Source organism: Epinephelus lanceolatus, chromosome 19 (genome assembly GCF_041903045.1).
Source record: "Epinephelus lanceolatus isolate andai-2023 chromosome 19, ASM4190304v1, whole genome shotgun sequence".
NCBI lineage: Eukaryota > Metazoa > Chordata > Actinopteri > Perciformes > Serranidae > Epinephelus > Epinephelus lanceolatus.
The window spans coordinates 27,355,256-27,374,736 of NC_135752.1; the positions used below are offsets into that span (position 1 = coordinate 27,355,256).

The window sequence follows — 19,481 nt, forward strand, 5'->3', positions numbered from 1 at the left end:
TGTCCTTATCACTTCACTCTTTAGTTCCTGCTGTTCTTGTTGTCTCACCTTTCCTCTTCCTCTTTTTATTTACTCTGCTGTCCTTGTTTCCTCTCCTTACCTCTTCCCTCCTCTCCTCTTGTTTCCTCTAATCTCATTTCCTTCTCCCTCCTCTACAGCAACACCCCCAAGTAGGGGCCATGGCCACCTTGACTCAATTGCTGTCAATCGTTTTAAGCTAGTGCTATCTTTTGATACTAAACAACCTAAGGCACCCATTGGTACCAACTGCACTCACAGGCCACTTTATTAGGTACACCTTGCTAGTACTGGGTCCCCTTTTGCCTTCAGAACTGCCTTAATTCTTGGTGGCATAGATTCAACAAGGTGCTGGAAACATTTCTCAGAGATTTTGGTCCATGTTGACATGATAGCATCACACAGATGCTGCAGATTTGTCGGCTGCACATCCATGATGTGAATCTCCCATTCCACCACATCCCAAAGGTGCTCTATTGGATTGAGATCTGGTGACTGTGGAGGCCATTGGAGTACAGTGAACTCATTGTCATGTTCAAGAAACCAGTTTGAGATGATTTGAGCTTTGTGACATGGTGCGTTATCCTGCTGGAAGTAGCCATCAGAAGATGGGTACACTGTGGTCATAAAGGGATGGACACGGTCAGCAACAATACTCAGGTAGGCTGTGGTGTTTAAACCATGCTCAGTTGGTACTAAGGGGCCCAAAGTGTGCCAAGAAAATATCCCCCACACCATTACACCACCACCAGCAGCCTGAACCGTCGATACAAGGTAGGATGGATCCATGCTTTCATGTTGTTTACACCAAATTCTGAGCCTACCATCTGAATGTGGCAGCAGAAATCCAGACTCATCAGACCAGGCAACGTTTTTCCAATCTTCTATTGTCCAGTTTTGGTGAGCCTGTGTGAATTGTAGCCTCAGTTTCCTGTTGTTAGCTGACAGGAGTGGCACCTGGTGTGGTCTTCTGCTGCTGTAGCCCATCTGCTTCAAGGTTGGACGTGTTGTTGGTTCAGAGATGGTTTTCTGCAGACCTTGGTTGTAACCAGTGGTTATTTGAGTTACTGTTGCCTTTCTATCATCTTGAACCAGTCTGGCCATTCTCCTCTGACCTCTGGCATCAACAAGGCATTTTCACCCAGAGAACTGCCGCTCACTGGAACCCTAGAGATGGTTGTGTGTGAAAATCCCAGTAGATCAGTTTCTGAAAGACCCATCTGGCACCAACAACCATGCCAGGTTGAAAGTCACTTAAATCACCTTTCTTCCCAATTCTGATGCTCAGTTTGAACTTCAGCAGGTCGTCTTGACCATGTCTACATGCCTAAATGCATTGAGTTGCTGCCACATGATTGGCTGATTAGCTATTTGTGTTAACAAGCATTTGAACATGTGTACCTAATAAAGTGGCTGGCAAGTGTATGTTGGCATAGCTTATAGGGATGGGGTTAAATAATGCTTCAAAGTTAGGCTATATTTCATGAGGGAACAACCGTCAAGGCCATTTTCAAAGGGGTCCCTTGAACTCTCACCTGTAGATATCTGAATGAAAATGCGTTTTATGGGTATCCATGATTCTCCCCTAAACTTGAGGAGGCATGTTCCCAGTTAATGTTTTGTTCCTCACAGTCATTGCCCTCCTTCAAATTAAAGCTGTATATTTGTCTTTTTAAGAAAAAGGACAAACAGCCTATTTTAAGAAGAATAAATCACCTAACACACATGTAAATACAGATGCATAACATTAAAACAGGATTGTTGTGGAACTCAAAATGTTAACTGTACCTGTATTAGTATATGACCATCAGATAACTGGAAAATTAAATGTATAGCTAAGACACCAGTATTGACATAGTTTTCAACTAGCCTTTACACTTCAACAGCATTGTCAGATTCCTAAAATTCAGTTATGGCATTTGGTTTTGATGTGCCATCCAAAGATGTCACCTCATCTGGCCACTTGTGTAATTATATTCCGAGGGTGCCACTGCTCCTCCTGTCTTGTATTCACTTCTTTTTTCAGCTCATAGAACGTCAGATCTGTAGGTTGTGGTTTGCACAATTTGACATGTAAATACTTATGCTAATTCACGCGTGGGTCTTTGTTCCTACTTTTCATAATGTTGATCTTGTGGTCAGGTTTCATGCCTTTGGATGCTGTTACTTAATATTTTCCATGTGCGTGTAAAGGTTGGTTTTCTACAGATTGATTTAAGTGAGAATTAGGCCAGGTTTTGACGTCTGTTTCTTTTTCGATTTCAGTTGATGCAGTTTGAGTTTCTGTAGGTGACTCTTTTTCTTTGTCTCGTCTTCCTCTCTGTCTTTGTCCATATGGCTTTCACTAGTCGTGCTAGCTTCACAATTCGTCTTGTGCTTTTTTTCCTCTCTTGTAGACAGTATGGCCGGGGTGACTGTTATGTCAGCCACTGGTTTCTGAAGGGATGTTTTGAAAATAAGAGTTTGGGTTGAACCATATGAAATGGTTTCAGGTTCTCAACATATTGAGTCTTTGGAGTTTTTGAAACACATTTAATCACATTGACAGCTGAAGTCGAAGATATGAAAGGAAATTAAGTTGTATTTGAAGTTAAATTGAAGTACATGAGTACTTAAATTGGTAGTTGAAACTGAAAGAAGTTGAAGTGGAAGCTATTAAAGGAGATTAAGTTGAGCTTCAAGCTGAACCACTGAAAAACATTAAAGTGGTAGTTGAAACTGAATTACTTAAAAGGATATTTTACCAATTTCAACCAGGTCTGTGTCACTGTGTTGTAGGATGAGTATGCTGATAAACCGGGTTTGGCCTTCTGGTAGTGACACATTAACACATTTAGAGCTGGAACAATTTGTCCATTCATTGATTAGTTGATCACCTGAAAATTATTGGGAAGTGTTTCTGCCTGTGAATTGTGAAGTACTTTTTAATGCCTCTGCGCCAATGACAGCTGAGGCCGGAGGCATCATGTTCTCAGGTCCATGTTTCTCATTCTAGTGAACACAATACTTCAAGAACACCTCAAGGTAATATCTTCAAATTTGGCACAAACGTCCACCTGGACTCAAGGATGACCTGATTAGTTTTTGGTGGTCATAGATCACTGTGACCACACTTTTTTTTTTTTTTTTTTTTTTGCTATAGCCTAACTCAAGAATTTATACATTGATTATGAAATTTCACACAGAAGTCTAATAGGATAAAATATCAAAGTGATGACATTTTATATCCAAAAGGTCAACTTCACTATGACATCATAATGCTCTGCGTAATGCAGGATTTATACTTCTGCGTCGAATACATTGCTGTGACACAGACCTCCTGTCTGTTTTTGTAAGCTGAAACCATTTCCCTCAGTGGAAACAAAGCTTTTATTTACTTTAATTTCACAGATAAGAGACAATAAATTGTCAAGACAATAAAGCCTCCACAAAAATAGCATTATTAGTCTTGTGTGTGATTCATCCTGGCTTCACAGGGGTAGAGAAAATCTCTGCTAGTTGCTAGGCTAATTTATCCAATGTAAAATGCCATAGGGTTGTGCTAATAACGTTAGCATGTTATATTTCTTTGGGCAATGTGTTTAGTATATGACTGTTGTTTTGTCAGTGAGCCTTGTGAGTTGTAATGGAACCAAATTATATGACATTACCTTTGTTAAATGTTGCTGTTGTCCCTGGCTTCATATGAGTAGAGGAAAAGTCCGCCAGCCGCTAGGCTAATTTATACAATGTAAATGCCATAGGCTTGTGCTAAAAACATTAGCACGTTGTATTTGTGGGGAAAATATGTCCAGATAAAGACAGGTGCTTTGTCTGTGAATGCTGCAAGTTATTTATGTACTTGTGTCTGAAATTGTTTCTATTAAGCCATGTTTAATGTGTGTTTAGAATCAACTACAATTTACAGCATTTTACAGGAAACCCCGCAGCCAACTAGTGTTTTGGAGGTGTAACTGCAGAGTGACACAGACACACCACCGCACAAGTATAAATGCTCACAACAGTGGAGGCCACGTGCGTAAACTCTGCATAGAGCTGACGCCCAAGTGTAATCCTGCATAAAAAAAAACATTATTCAACATCATTACTCAGGACTAGGAGGGGAGACATTTGGTCAGATACTGAAAGGGTGACACTAATCTTGGGTGTTTGAAACTGTGCTGATTGTATTGATCTTCTATGCTGCCAGGTTAAAGTTGTGCATGAAGCATCCACATCTTATGATTTGTGGCTTCTTTGCAGCAACGTCCATATTTGAAGCATTGACAGCTGTCATTGCAACCTATAAGTCTCAACAGACATGGATGTAAACTGCAACTTGACTGGTTGGCGGAGGCTTACAACCTGTTTTGACATTTTACAGACTAAACAATTAATCAAGAAAGTAATTGGCAGCTAATTTAATAATGAAAATGTAATCATTAGTTGCGGCCTTAAACACCTTATAAAAACTGTGAGCAAACTCCCTGAGGAGAAAATGATAACAGCAAAGTCTGATTTTTTTTTTTTCTCAGCGCAGCATTAGAGGAACAGCAGCTTGAAGCGCATCATGTCTGACTTGAACATTGAGACCTGCTGGCATCCACTTGTTCCAAACCAACAGGAAATTTACACTTCACTTTTCAGAAGCTAAAAAAAAAAAAAAAAAAAAAATGCCAGAGAGTTTGGTTTGATTTTCATTTGGACGTACAGCTCAGTTAAGTCTCAAGTCATTTCCAATAAATGTTGTCTTCAAGGCTGTTATAGCTCATTATGGCTGTGGTCGTTTTCATGGGAGATGTAGTGTCTGAAATGTTCCCAGTTGGGAAGGTGTAAATCTGTTTGATTTACGCAGTTGAGTTTGGCTGAAAAAGAGTCTTCAGGGTATCTCCAGTGAATATGAAGGTTAGAAAACCACCAGAGTCTCTGTTTCATCTTGTGTAGAAACAAAATGTTTTTAATATCACCACTCACACAGAGCTCTTTTTTATGTATTTATTTATCTTTTACCATTATTGTGATTTATCTATTGTGTTTCATTGGGTCTTTATACAAAGCCGAGGCCCATATGTCGACTTCTGATGATAATTTTCATTCAAAACGGTATGAATATAGACAATTACGTTTTTAATTTTCAGGAACATTTCAGTAAACAGGAAATGTTTGAGTGAGCGTGTCAGATTTGAAGAATTAAAAAAATACCTAAACAGGTCTGATGACTGTCAGAGCCTCTTCTGATCACCACACGCTGTGATGTGTGTGTGTTGTTGGGGGGATGGGGAAGGCCTACGGTTAATTATAGACTTTGGTTGGGGACCAGATGAGAACAGTGGGGCTATAGAGCTCTCACAGGTGCACACACACACACACATACACACACACTTGATGTTCTCGCAGCATGACCACTGTCCTCATTTCTGTCAATCAGAGACCATTTATTACCATCATCGTGTGTGTGTGTGTGTATGTGTGTGTGTTTGTGAAGGTTTTCAACATGCTTTCACGTTACCTTGCATACACAACATCATGGTGGAAAAAAGAACAGTCTTCATGGTGAATATCTGTTGCAGGTAACACCATCTCTCAAACAGTTAAATGACATTTTCCAGCAGCCAGTGTGTGATTGATTGTAGAGTGATATTTGTCTTGGTGATTGGCTTCACAGAAACCCAAAGAGTCTTTTGTTTTTGGTCTGAATTTCTTGTCAGTGAAGAGAAGCTCATTGCTTGTGTATCCAGTCACCTGGTATATTAAGTGTCACACAATTCAAATGAACTCTGTGGCTGTCTGAAAGCTCTGGTGCAGACCGAAGAAACTGGCTGAGACTGCTTCAAAAGATGGGCTTCAGTTTCTGTAGGACTTTGTGATGAATTGTGACATGAAAGTTATACCAAACAGTTACAGGATTTTGTGTAGGATCGATATGTGATTTTAGCAGGATTTTCAAGGATAAACTACTGTTGGTTTCATCTCTTGGTGATTGGAACTATCAAGGAAGTTATCTATGATATTTTGCAATATCATGTGGTAACCACAGTAAACACCTTATGTGCGTCATCAGGTGAATGAGAAAGTGAGAATTTTGGCATTGTTTTGGCAGTTTATCACTAAAAAGGGAATAATCGTGGAGGTAAACACAACTAGAATAACTGCATTGAAAGAACTTGTGATAATTACAGACGTAATTATGTTGCATTTTTATGTTTCAATAGATTATGCGTCACAGTGGTTTGGTCCACTGCCCAACATCCCTCGAGGGAAAAGGAAGTGAGATGGCACCTGGACACGGACAAGAGATGTGTGTGACCCATAACCAGATTATCAAAGATTAAAGAATGCAGTGCAGTTAGGACACAGTTATTTTATACGCCAAAGATATATTACGCAGTCCTGTCAATGCCCATTCATTTAACCCACATTGGCCCTGTTCATTTAAGTCAGCCGACACTCTCATTGTCACTGTTAGTAGAGACTCTTTTCCCTTCTTCTCTCTGTGTCTCTCTTCCTTTCTTGCTTTTCATCTGAGAGAGAGGAATATGTTTGATATTATAAAATGAATTCCAAAACATTCAAATTGTAGGTTGCTTTCACACCTGCCCTGTTTGGTTTGGTTACATCGAACCCAAGTTTCTTTGCCCCATAAGTGCAGTTAATTTGGGCAGGTGTGAACACAGCAATCGCACTCGGGTGCACACCAAAACAACCGTGCCGAGACCTTCTTGAAGAGGTGGTCTTGGTCTGGTTACAAACGAACTCTGGTGCGGTTCGTTTGTGGTGAGAACGTGTTCCAACCTCGATCCAAACCAACTGCAGTCACATGACACATTGTTTGGGTTAAACATGAGCATGTTACCGTCCTGGAGGATTATTAATGTGCGCCTCCTCCTGTACTGCCTTAATATACACATTCAGCACATCCAATGCATCAAAACATTGTTTTCTAGTTGGAGCCGCGCCTCGTTTTCAAACTGTATGGTTTGACTAAAATGAACAATGACAGCAATATAGTCCACAATGAGCAGCGCTAAAATCAACCTGCGTAGTTGTCCCTCCATTGTGACATTAGAAAGTGTCACATTTATCTTGCAAGTGTACTCTTCTTCAACATTTTGTTTACTTCCTGGATTTTTCCCACATGGAAATTCTGACCAATCAAGAGCAGCTTTCTCACACAAGGCATTTGATCTGGTCCGCTTGTAAATGCTGCCGTGAGAACACGAACCAACTCTAGGCAATTATACAACTTTGGAGCAAAATTAGTCCCCAATTCAGACCAAAGCAAGACAACTCTGGGTCTGAAAGCACCCGTAGCGATTGATGTCTGTAAATCTTTAGTTTTTGGAAACTCGTTTTTATTTAACTTTATGTAACAAGTTGTCGTGGACTAAAGTAATGTTTACTTCAACTGTTTCTCCTCTCCTGTGCTCCGGTACATGCACATAAATTATGTTTTAGAACAGTGCCACACAGATTTATGAATGATTGGACATTTGATCTTTTTTTATTTTTTGGCATTAAAAAAGTTGTAAGTTTGTAAAATAATAAGGGAAACACAGAGCTATGATCAAATCACACATCCTATTGTACAATATGCCTGCAGGTGTTGAAGGAAGAAGTCTGACAGGATGACACTTGAAACATTTTTTCTGAAACACCATAATGTTTTTGTCCGCACTAAAATCTGCATCACGAGGAATCTAATAGAACAGTAATAGTTACAATACTTTTGGCATCACCTTTGGTGTCCCCTTCCCCTCAGGAGAAAATGTTATGTTTGTTCTCCTCGACCAACAGTGAGATGAGATATCTGCCTTTGCACTGTACCAGCAGAATAACGAATACAATTCCTGTTTTTTTTTCTGTCTTCATAGACAAGCTTCACTGAACACACACACACACACACAAACATCTCATTTATAATAATACAAAGAGCGGCTCAATGGTCATACTCAGTTACAGGCCTGTTTTTGTCCTCAGTGATCGCACGCACGCACTCACTCACACACACACACACACACACACACACACACACACAGGGTAACTGTATTAATAGGACTCTGTTTTGTGTCAAGCAGGTCTTAATAGGATCAGTGTGAGAGACATGGAGCTGTCTGTCAGTCTAAGTTCATTAACTGATGATAGATGACCTGCACTGTGCATGTGTGTGTGTACGTGTGTGTGTGAGAGTGTGTGTGTGCTTGAGAGAGAGAGGGAGAGAGAGATGTGTGTATGTGTGCTTTTAAGAGTGTGTTTTCCTGCTTGTGTGTAAATTCTCTCTCTGGTGTAATTTATAGCCCTCAATCGGAGGCCTTATCAGGTGCAGGACACATGGACGCCTCCTTCTCTCCTCCTTCTCTCCTCCTCCTCCACGTCTCTTAACTCCTGCACACCAAGATGTATTTCTCCCTCCTCCTCCTCTTCCTCTCCTCCCTCTCTTTCAATCTCTCTCCTCCTCTTACTTTTCAGTACTGAAGGATGCTTCCTTTAATTGCTGCCCTCCTCATCCTCTTTCTCCCCACCTTCACTTCCACTCCTCTTGCATCTGGACCAGCCATCATTAAACTCCCCTGCTTGACTTTTATTTCATTTTCCTTCCCTCTCTTCTCCTCTCCTGTTTTTAGACAGACGTTATTTGCAGGACAAAAACATATGTGTTGCCAAAGTGTTGTAAAGAGTACAGTATGTGTAAATGTAACACATCCAGAGTATGATAAAATACAAACCCACCAAAATGTATTTTTATTTTGAATATTCAAATTATATTAGAACATATTGATCAGCTTAAGGGGCTCTATTTCTCAAAATGCCAAAACTTTGGTTTTGATAGTGATATTTAGAACCAATTCATTCATTACTAGAGTACTCCATTTTTTTTTTTTTTTTGATTTTTGAATGTTAATATCAGGCTGATCATGACATTTGTTCCCTAAATCTATCTACCCAGGTCTGTGTTCCCTAAACCAAATAAATCTAGGGTGTTTTTCCAGAATCCCCTATTCAAGTGCCTGTTTCCTAAATCCCACTGATCAAGTGTATGTTCACTTAAGCTTACTAATCAAGTGTATGTTCCCTAAAGCTAACTGATTAAGTGTATGTTCCCTCAAGCTTACTGACCAAGTGTATGCCCCTAAAGCGAACTGATCAAGTGTATGTTGTTCCCTCAAGCTAACTGACCAAGTGTATGTCCCTAAAGCGAACTGATCAAGTAGGTGTTCCCTAAAGCTAGCCAATCAAGTGGATGTTCCTAAAGCTAATTGATCAAGTGGATGTTCCCTAAAGCTAGCTGATCAAGTGGATGTTCCTAAAGCTAAATGATCAAGTGTATGCTCCCTAAAGCTAGTGGATCAAGTGCATGCTCCCTTAAGCTAACTGATCAAGTGGATGTTCCCTAAAGCTAGTGGATCAAGTGCATGCTCCCTTAAGCTAACTGATCAAGTGGATGTTCCCTAAAGCTAGCTGATCAAGTGGATGTCCCTAAAGCTAAATGATCAAGTGTATGCTCCCTAAAGCTAGCTGATCAAGTGCATGCTCCTTAAAGCTAATTGATCAAGTGGATGTTCCCTAAAGCTAGCTGACCAAGTGCATGCTCCCTGAAGCTAACTGATCAAATGTATGTTCCCTTAAGCCAACTGATCAAGTGTATGTTCCCGAAAGCCAGCTGATCAAGTGTATGTTCCCTAAAGCTAACTGATCAAGTGCATGCTCCCTTAAGCTAACTGATCAAGTGGATGTTCCCTAAAGCTAGCTGATCAAGTGGATGTCCCTAAAGCTAAATGATCAAGTGTATGCTCCCTAAAGCTAGCTGATCAAGTGCATGCTCCCTAAAGCTAATTGATCAAGTGGATGTTCCCTAAAGCTAGCTGACCAAGTGCATGCTCTCTGAAGCTAACTGATCAAATGTATGTTCCCTTAAGCCAACTGATCAAGTGTATGTTCCCTAAAGCTAACTGATCAAGTGGATGTTCCCTCAAGATAGATGATCAAGTGGATGTTCCCTAAAGCTAACTGATCAAGTAGGTGTTCCCTGAAGCTAAATGATTAAGTGTGTTTCATGAGTTTAATTGATCAACTGTCTGCAGCCTAAATACGTCTGGTCATCTAAATCCATCTGATTAAGTGTTTAATCCCTGAATCCACGTAATCTTATGCGTGTTCCCTAGATTTTAAAATTACTTGTCAAGTGCGCCGTTCAAGTGTGTGTTCCTGAAACTCAGGTGTTCATCAGCTGATTCTTTTTAACAATCCGCCTGGATATTAGATTTCTCTTCTATCAACCCAAATGACTGTGAGGTATGCGTTACTGCTGTTTAAATATATGTTTCTGAAATCCAATTTACCATCAAATGTTTTTGCGTAATCTTCATTAATCCTGCTAAAATTATGTTCTGTGCATTCTATTGTATTATATTATTGTCTACAGATATGCAGCCCAAAGCTAGTGTTGATGAACGACTTTTGGTTTGACTCCAAAAGGCTTTTTGTAACTGAACCAGTTTATTTCTATTGTACTAACGTCAACACACACACACACACACACACACACACACTCAAACACAGATAAGCTGACATTCCAAATGACTCGACAATGAATGTAAGCTGCTCACTATACACACACTGACACAATGGAGAGCCTATTGAGGAGAGATTTGAGCACTACAATACATGAGACGACTGCGAGCGTGTGTGTGTGTGAGCGTGTGTGTGTGTGTGTGTGTGTGTGTGTGTGTGTGTGTGTGTGTGTGCTGTAAGCAAGAGCTGTGTTTGCACATTTCAGTCGACCTGGATGAACTGATCTACCTGTCATGTACAAAACACATCCCTTCCTGTCTTTCTCTGTTGATGGCAGTGTGTGTTTGGACTTTTGTGCGTCCAGTTTAACTTTATGATTTGGTGGGTTGGTCATTGACCACTCACAGACAACAGCACTGGTCTATTTTTATCTATAAAGTGATATTGGGCAAACTTACAGCTTACCTTTGCACCCTTCTGTGTGTCAGCTCTGGTAGTTACCAGCTACGCTCCTCCAAGTGGTTGCTTTATAATGCACTGTAGGTTTTAATTGATCTGGGGAAAACTGGGGCATCATAAAGATTGTGGTGACGGAGACGTGCTTGTTTTCCTTAAGAGGCCACTGTGTTTGAATAGTTGTTTCATAGTGGATTTTTATGTTATATGTTGTATTGGTTGCATTTTGAATGTGTTCTGATTGGCTGCTACCTTGCCCAGGTCTCTCTTGTAAAAGGGATTTTCCATCTCAATGGCACTTCCTGGTTAAATAAAGGTTAAAGAAATCATCATATGGCTCGTACAAAAAGGATTCATATGGCTCTTTTCTTATCAGCCACCACTGTCATTAATGAAAGTTTTGAAAACTAAAACCACTTTGTTCTGGTCAAGAAAAGATTGTGGTCATTGTTGGTAGTAGATGTCAACCCAACTGCCAGAATAGATGTTGGTATTTGTGCTGACCACTAGTACTTTAGATTTGTCTGTTATTATGTAGCAGAAACTTTACGTTTCAACAACGTTGTGGTTAATGTGTGGCTAGGTTTAGGCACAAAAACCATATGATTATGGCTAGAAAAAGATCATGTTTTGGCTCAGAATACCTGGTTTTGATGGCACAAACCTTTCTTGAAAAGCAGCACTGTCTCTAGAAAGAATAATCGCATTTTGTACCACTTTCCCAGCAGGAAACGCAACAATGTCTTGGTAAAAGCAACAGCTTTTCTTGATGCTATTTCCAATAGGCTGCTAAAAAGCAACCAAGTTTAGTGCCCAAAAAGCTGCTGGAGAAACTGAAATGACTTGCTAAATCACGACCGATTTTGTTGTTTGTAGGTCTGGTGACACACCATCCATCATCCAGTCCACCTCCCAATGACAAAGTCAACTTATACACTACATCACTTTTGAAATGTTGATATGATGGGTGTAAAACATGCAAATGTAACAAATTGGTGGTTTACAGAAATGTATAGTACCCACATTTTCTTCTGGCAAATGGATTGGAGATGTAGGAGGATGTGATTTGCTGGATCCTGTGTCAAAGTCACACATTTTGTAATTTGTCCTTCCAGATCTTTACTCTTGTTGTAAGAGCACTGAACTGTATTACTGTGTTTATTAAGCTTAGGTTGGTTGTGGTTAAATATGCCAGTCAATCCACCATTATGGTCCTGACTGAAATATCTTAACAACTATTGACATGCAGTTGAATACTGACATTCATTGCCCCCAAGGATGAAGCCTACTGACTTTCGTGATCCCCTGAGTTGTCCTCTAGCGCCACCATGAGGTTAACACCTATGCGTTTTAGTGAAATGTCTGTATTGGAGGGATTGCCATTCGTTTTGTACAGACATTCATGTCCCCCTCAGAATTAATTGTAATAACTTCAGTGATCCCCTGACTTTCCATCCAGTACCATTACCAGGTGACCCGTGACCTCTCAGGCATCAGGCTGACCTTCGACAGATATGACATGATGGATGCAGTGTAATGAGAGGGGAGGATTATTTGTTGGCAGAAGGCTTAAAGGACCATTACATTAAACAAAGACACATTAAAGGCTCCACAATCATAATCAATAATGTTTAATGACATGGAGAGTGGAGAGAGAATGATCTACTCTGCAGTAGTTGATTATAGACACTGCACAGTAATATTATATGTAGTGTTAAGTGTTGGAAGTGATGTAATGAAAGTGGTGATCGCTCACATGATTGTTTGAGTGATTAAAATGTGGATCTGAGGACTAAATATGTTTACTTCAGCAGCCTCTCAGTAAGCATTATATGATAAATAAAAAACTGGTTTGAAACATCAAGTACAATAATTGCAAGATGGATTTTTGTATTCCCTCCTTTTGTTAAAAGGGAGAATTTTTTACTTTTATTTTTTAGTATTGATGATGACAGTATTGTATCTTCATACTTCTTCATCCTTGAAGTATAAACTTCTTGCATTACATAAACGAACTGAATTTTCAGGATCTCTTATTTTCCCAAACTGTATTGCAAAAAATTACTTTCTTTCTTACTTTGGATTATAACGTCTCAGTTCTACTTTCCTAAACTTTTTAGCTATGTGTTTCTTGTTATTTAAATTTCTCTCTTTTTCTCTTCTTGCAGATATGGAGGAGAGAACGGGCGCAGGGTCATGGGCGAGTGGAAGTCGTTCTTCCAAGGTAGATAACAACAACTCTACTATTATATTTTCTTTACCGTAATTACTGTTAAATGCAATTGCTTTTAGCATTTTTAATGTTACTATTATTGCCAATACTACCATTAGAACTGCTACTACATGCTGAGTAGTAGTCAGCTTAGTGTCAGCTCTATGCCGAATCTACGCCATTGTGAGCATTTATACTTGCTATGATGCGGTGGTGTGTCTGTGTCACTCTGCAGTTACACCTCCAAAACACTAGTCAGCAGCTTGGTTTCTGTGCTGTTAAGTTTAGTTGATTCTATTGTCTTTAAACTATAGTAAGTAAAAGCTTTTTCTCCACTGAGGGAAATGGTTTCAGCTTACAAAAATAGACAGGAGGTCTGCGTCGTCGCATTTCAGATGAGGCCGTGTCTTACTACCGTTAGTACTAATATCACCGCAGATAGTACTACTACTCATATGCTGTTGCCTGTACTGTTGAAATTATTATTATAATAACTTCTGCTGCTGCTAACAGTCATGAAAAGTACATATAATAAAAAAATATAAATGTTGTCTGTCTCTTTCCAGAGTTATGCAGATGGGTCGCAGTACATGGCGTCACATGACAGCCTCTCACCTCCGTACACCAACTCCAGCAGGCTAACAGGTACACCACAGACTGTATGTGTGTGTGTGTGTGTGTGTGTGTGTGTATGTATGGTTGTTGCATTATTTTACAAAAAAAAGTTTGGATTCACTGCTTTGCTGGGTTTTGATCTGATGGTGTGTGTGTGTGTCAGAGAGTGTGTGTGTGCAGAGAATTAGTGAAACACTATCGTACACTGGAGGAGACAGGTCATCTGGCATGCAATTTCTCTCTCTCCCTCGGCCCGCTGTGTGGAAAACGCTAGGCAGTGTGTGCTCATTTACCCATGATGCTCTCTGCCTCTGGCTCTCTCCGATGCGGCGCCAGTTGTGAGCAAATGGCCACTGACACAGATAATCTGCCTCTCTCTCACTCACACACACACACACACACACACACACACACTCACAGCTTAATTACCTTTGACTGGATGCATCAAATATGGAAGACGTCAGCTCTCAGCTCTCTGGCTCTACCTGCTCTCTTCCTGTCATTTGTTGGTTTTTCACTCTTTCTCTTGTGAAACACATGATCTTGAACCCTTCATTCTGAAGCCACAAGAGTAAATGCAGTTGTGTCTAAGTATTTGTTGGGGGAATTGTGTGGTATTTTAGATGTGTGTTTTGAGAGAGATGTAAAGACTGCTACCAGCCAGTAATGGGACCATAGTTGTGGATACAGTCTAAGGCTAAAAGTTTGTGGACACCTTGACAAGAACAAACACATTTTCACTTTTGTGTGTTTTAAGGTTTATTTTCAAGGTTTAGGCAACAGAAGTATGTGGTTAAGGTTCCAAAAAAAACGAAGATGTAAGTTTGTTTGGTTAGCATTGTCGCCTCACAGCAAGAGGGTTTCCGTTCGAGCCCCAGGGTGGTGGAGTCCTTCTGTGCGGAATTTGCATGTTACAGAAAATGAATGCACAAAGTCCCGTTTCAAAGTAAACTATGGTTAAAAAAAAAAAAAATAGTTTTAAGGTTTACTTTCAAGGTTTGGGCAACAGAAGTACATGGTTAGGGTTAAAAAAACCAAGATGGTTTGGCTTAAAATATGTCTGTTACTAATGTAATGTAACTTCGTATTATGCTACACACTGCATTATTTTTAACGTAAGTCGAATGACTTTTAGTTTCGCATGGGACACAAACAGCGTACTCATGGGTCAAAGTCCTGTGCTTGTTGGGCCCATCCACCTCGTCTCCCATCCACCCTATGCATACTCCCTCGCTATTCATACTGTAGCAGTTGTTCAGAGCATCAAAAAATGCCCCAGCCCAGCGCATCTCATACCATTGCTAAAGTGTACCAGCTGCTAAAAAAAACCTTAACTCTTCAGTGAAGGCTTTGTAAAGATGAACAAAGTGTCTCCACTTCCTCCCTTGGTACAAAAATGACGCCAGTACATCCTGGATACAACCATTGCAATCTTATGCCGGTGACGTCATTTAGAGCTAGAATCTGCATAGCGATCTCTGCAGTGTGGAGTTACAGCCCATACACCTGTCCGTCCAACTGCAAGCACACTGATTGACACATACAGCTGTCATCATGACGTCTACCCCCTTTCTTTATAGCATCAAACAGTTCTAGACTGAAAGACTGAATCAGGGAAAAAGGCACAGTCCATAAGATTTTTTATTAAATTTACAAAACTTTGGGTTTTAGAAGAAAGTTTTCATTTGTGCTAACACATGTAAAGTGAGTTTCTCTTTGAAAAGTACCTTGTTCTAACTCGGATCAGCTGAAACAAATTCAAACAAAGTAAAACAAACAAAAAAAATCTAATCTTAGAAATGTAGCTAATTCTTGTGACAGTCTACTTACTTGTGAATCCACACTGCGGATTATGAATTAAATAAATAAAATAAAACAAAAGAAAAGAAATGCAAAACTTCAGATTTGTGCCTCTCTGCTGGAATGATCCATAGTATGTGCGATGTGTTGTGACAGTGTTGTGATTATGGTATGTAGCTGCAGAGGCAGAGAGGGAAGAGGCGACGCAGAGTCAGAAATGGAAATATTGTATTCTTCATCTGGCACACGGGAGCCGCAATTTACTTTGATAATGATAACACTAAGAGACAGAGACAGCCAGGGATATGGAACACACACACGCACATCCTCTTCACTTTCTACCTGTGACTGTTCTGATCTGGGTAAATCACATTGTCTCCTGTGTCTGTTGGCTTTTCCTCTTTTCTTGTGCGCCCTGATGGAAAATGTAGCGTTTGGGTATCAGTGCTAAAACCACAGAGCTTTCATTGATATCAGTGATGGTTTGTTCTAAGTGCCAGAGAGTGACCCAACTTTACTACTTTCTACAAACGTTGGCCACACAAATGGGTGAGGAGAAAATATTCATTAAGTTTTTACTTGATGCACAGCCTTGACTTTCACCAGTGTTGACAGCCTGAGGCCGCTGAGATAAAGAACATTATGAAAAAAAGATGTTACCCTCTCAAACCAGACAAAAGTTACTCAGACAGGTTGGTTGAGTCAGTTGGGAGGCTGTGGATAGGTGGGTACTATGTCGTGGCTTAAAGGTTGAAATGGATTTTCAATAAGTTGTAGTAGTTGCTAGAGCATTATTGGTCATTACGGTGTTGCTAAATGGTTGGTTGGTTGGGCTGGGTAAATATGCTACCAGTACCAATACCAAAACCCTTAATGCACTGACACACCAAGCTGGGGGTCAGCCACTGGTTAATGTCAGGTCATTGGGCACTTTAGTTTTTGCAGTGTGTCCTACACTGTTGGCCCTCGATGGCTTTTTTTCCAGGTGATTCAGCATGTAAAATTAGTGTTGGGGATGTTGGTGGATAAAATCACTCTGATTAGCAGTTCAGCTCAATGCAACAGAAGAGAAATGGAAGTGAGGAAAGTAAACAATTGGCTGAAGTCATGAGGGTGTGAGATTGAAACAAACTTGTTATATAAGGTAAGATTATGTTAAAGCCATTGATCTCTTTTGCTGAAACCATTGTTTTTGTTATTGTTCACTTGTGCAGGGTGAATATGGTTTTTCGGTTGTTCTTTGATGTTGGCTTAGTGTGTTTGGGCTTTTAAAGCGATACCAATACCAATACAGTATTTCATTTGATACCTTTTTATGCTGCTTTATTCGATACCTGCCATGTGAATGGAAGCATTCAGTTGCCCTGTTTTTGTTTTAATTAATGTACATTTGTTGGTTTATAGACTCTTTTACTATTTAACTAATCCGTGTCTTATTTGTGCAAAAAAACTACAGAACATAGTAAATCACTGTGCAGTGTATACTGGGATCTACTTTAGTTGGATGAATTATGTCATAGCCTACTGTGATGTTTGGTTTAGATATCAGTGTAATGTGCTGATATAAAGCAAGTAGGTCTACATGCTACATGCAGTTATGAGTGTTTCTTTGCAACAAGAGTCACAGTCAGTCCCTCAGTCTTCTCTTTGAGGCATGCGTGATCATGAGTTTTTAAAGTTTTAAACAACGACTCAAAACATATATTTTTATTATATAGCCTATAACTACCAGCTATCTGTTTTAATATTTTTATTATATATTTTTTAATTATTTGGTCAATTAATGGATTGATATATTAATTAATTTATTCTTCTCATTTCTCCTTGAATGAGTGTTGTATAATTGTATGGCTTTAATTATTTGCTGTTTGTCTCTGCCGCTGAATTGTAAAACACTTTGTGCTGCATATTGTGCATGAAAGGTGCTCCATAAATAAGGTTAATTCATTCATACATTCATTCATTATTTATATTTTGCCTTTAGGAGATGCACCAAATTCAGGTGAAGAAGATTATTTTTTGTCTTTTTTTTATGCAAACACTTGTTCTCTTATCAGTAATTTAGCATAACATGGAGGTGAAATCAGTACTCCATGTATTTAAATGTAAAAGTGCGATAGAAATATTTTGTCCATTGTAATTGTGAAAAATAATTGTGGTCTAAACATTGATCAGAATAATCGTGATTGTCATTTTGGCTATAATCCTTCAGCCATACACTGATAACAACAAAAACAAAAGTCTCTATTGCTGATTAAAAAGCTAATGCATCAAAGTCGATGTTTCATCAGAGTTTAAGTTAAAAGACTGTTACAAGAGGAAAGTATTCATTGCATAGTTTTAGTAATAAGTCACCAAAGCAAACAGCCTTTATACTGTGATCAAAGCACCAAGGACACGTTCCCTTAACATCTGAGCAGGAAGCATCAGTCTGGACGTCATATAGTTCTTTCAAGCTGTTTCAAGCATAAGAATATTTTTCTTCTGTAATTAAAGGTAGTCCAATTATTTTCAGGTGTGAGACTTTGTATTCATTCTCGCCTGAGGTGAACTCAAACTGAAAGAAGAAAGAAACACTGCAGAGTTTAATGAACCCAACCTGAACATGTTGAGTGTGAAGGCAGCCTCTCACTCTCTCCCCCTCTCTAACCTTGTCTGTCTTTCTTAACCCCCCCACTATCAGATTAGAGTGATGTTATGCTCTAGATAATCAGCGAAGGGATTAGTGTCATCTCAGCGACCCCACTAGATTAATCTGCCGACACACACACACACACACACACACACAGAAAAGCAATCGGAAGATGTGTGTGTGTTTTATGCATAGATGTGTGTAAATGTGGACTTGCACTTACATATATGTTTATATAAGTACATCTGCAGTTGTGTGATGCATGAATGTGTGTTTTTGTGTGTGTCTTCGTGTGTGTGTTTTAATGATTATTGGGTCTGTCTGTGAATTTGTGAAGCCAGTGTGTGTGTGTGTTTCTGTGCAAGTTGGCAGGTTACTGTGTCAGTGTCTGAGTGTGTGATGTAAGCTTCTTTATGAATGCGGTTTTCATGTGGTTAGATGTAGGGGTGTGTGTGTGTGTGTGTGTTCTTTGTGTAAATGAGTGTGTTCTTGTGTGTTACAATGTTGAGGTATTATGTGATTCGAGCTTTCATGTATGTGTATATGTGGTTATACAGTATGTGTGTGTGTGTGTGTGTGTGTGTGTGTGTCTACCTGTGTGTTGTTGCTTCGCAGAGCAGGTGCACCACCCTGAGCCCCCCTCCCCCCGCCCCCATAACTGTCACCTACATGGTAAATGAGAAGCTCAGTGGTTTCAGCTTGTAAGCACATTCTGTTCTGTTATAAATAAACGATCTAACGTAGCTTCAGTCTGATTCTGATGCACAACAGCAGCTTCTACTGCTTTCATTCTCTCATTTAAAAACTTGATTTGTCCAAGAAAAGGTGGCAAAATACAGAGCATGTTTCCACAGAAGTTGCTCTGCTGCACAGTTGTTACCATTTTTGGATACAGCCTCAGTTTTTCACTGATCGTCAGCAAGCAGCCTCTCAGATTGTTAAGGGTGTATTGCTTTGAAAGGGCATCTAAAAGGAGAATTCTCTTGTTTGTATTATTCGATCAACATCCGACCAGAGAAGGACTTTCATCTCTGTGCTTCCAGTGTGCATTTATCCTGACTTAGCACAAAGACTGGAAGCAGGGATGGAGTGTTAGCATAGCCAACCCAGTCAGCAGCACAGATGTTGCCATTTTAGGTTTCTGCAAGATTATGTCTTGGCTTAAAGTACCTACTTTTGGTGGCACTATTGCAGCTAAAAAAGCAGTAATGTCTCAGTGAAAAACAACCACTTTCTGTGGCACTATCCCCATTAAAAACA

General features: G+C 39.8%; 1 protein-coding gene across 13 annotated transcripts in view; it reads left to right on the forward strand.

The window, feature by feature from the left end:
* Positions 1-19,481, forward strand: part of tcf4 (transcription factor 4) — a 305,044-nt gene that overhangs the window by 62,540 nt on the left and 223,023 nt on the right. For all 13 annotated transcript variants that reach the window (XM_033646555.2, XM_033646557.2, XM_033646554.2 and 10 more), the window contains 2 exons: positions 13,131-13,186; positions 13,741-13,819. In XM_033646555.2, coding sequence (XP_033502446.1) covers positions 13,131-13,186; positions 13,741-13,819 — 135 coding nt within the window. The remainder of the gene's footprint in view (positions 1-13,130; positions 13,187-13,740; positions 13,820-19,481) is intronic.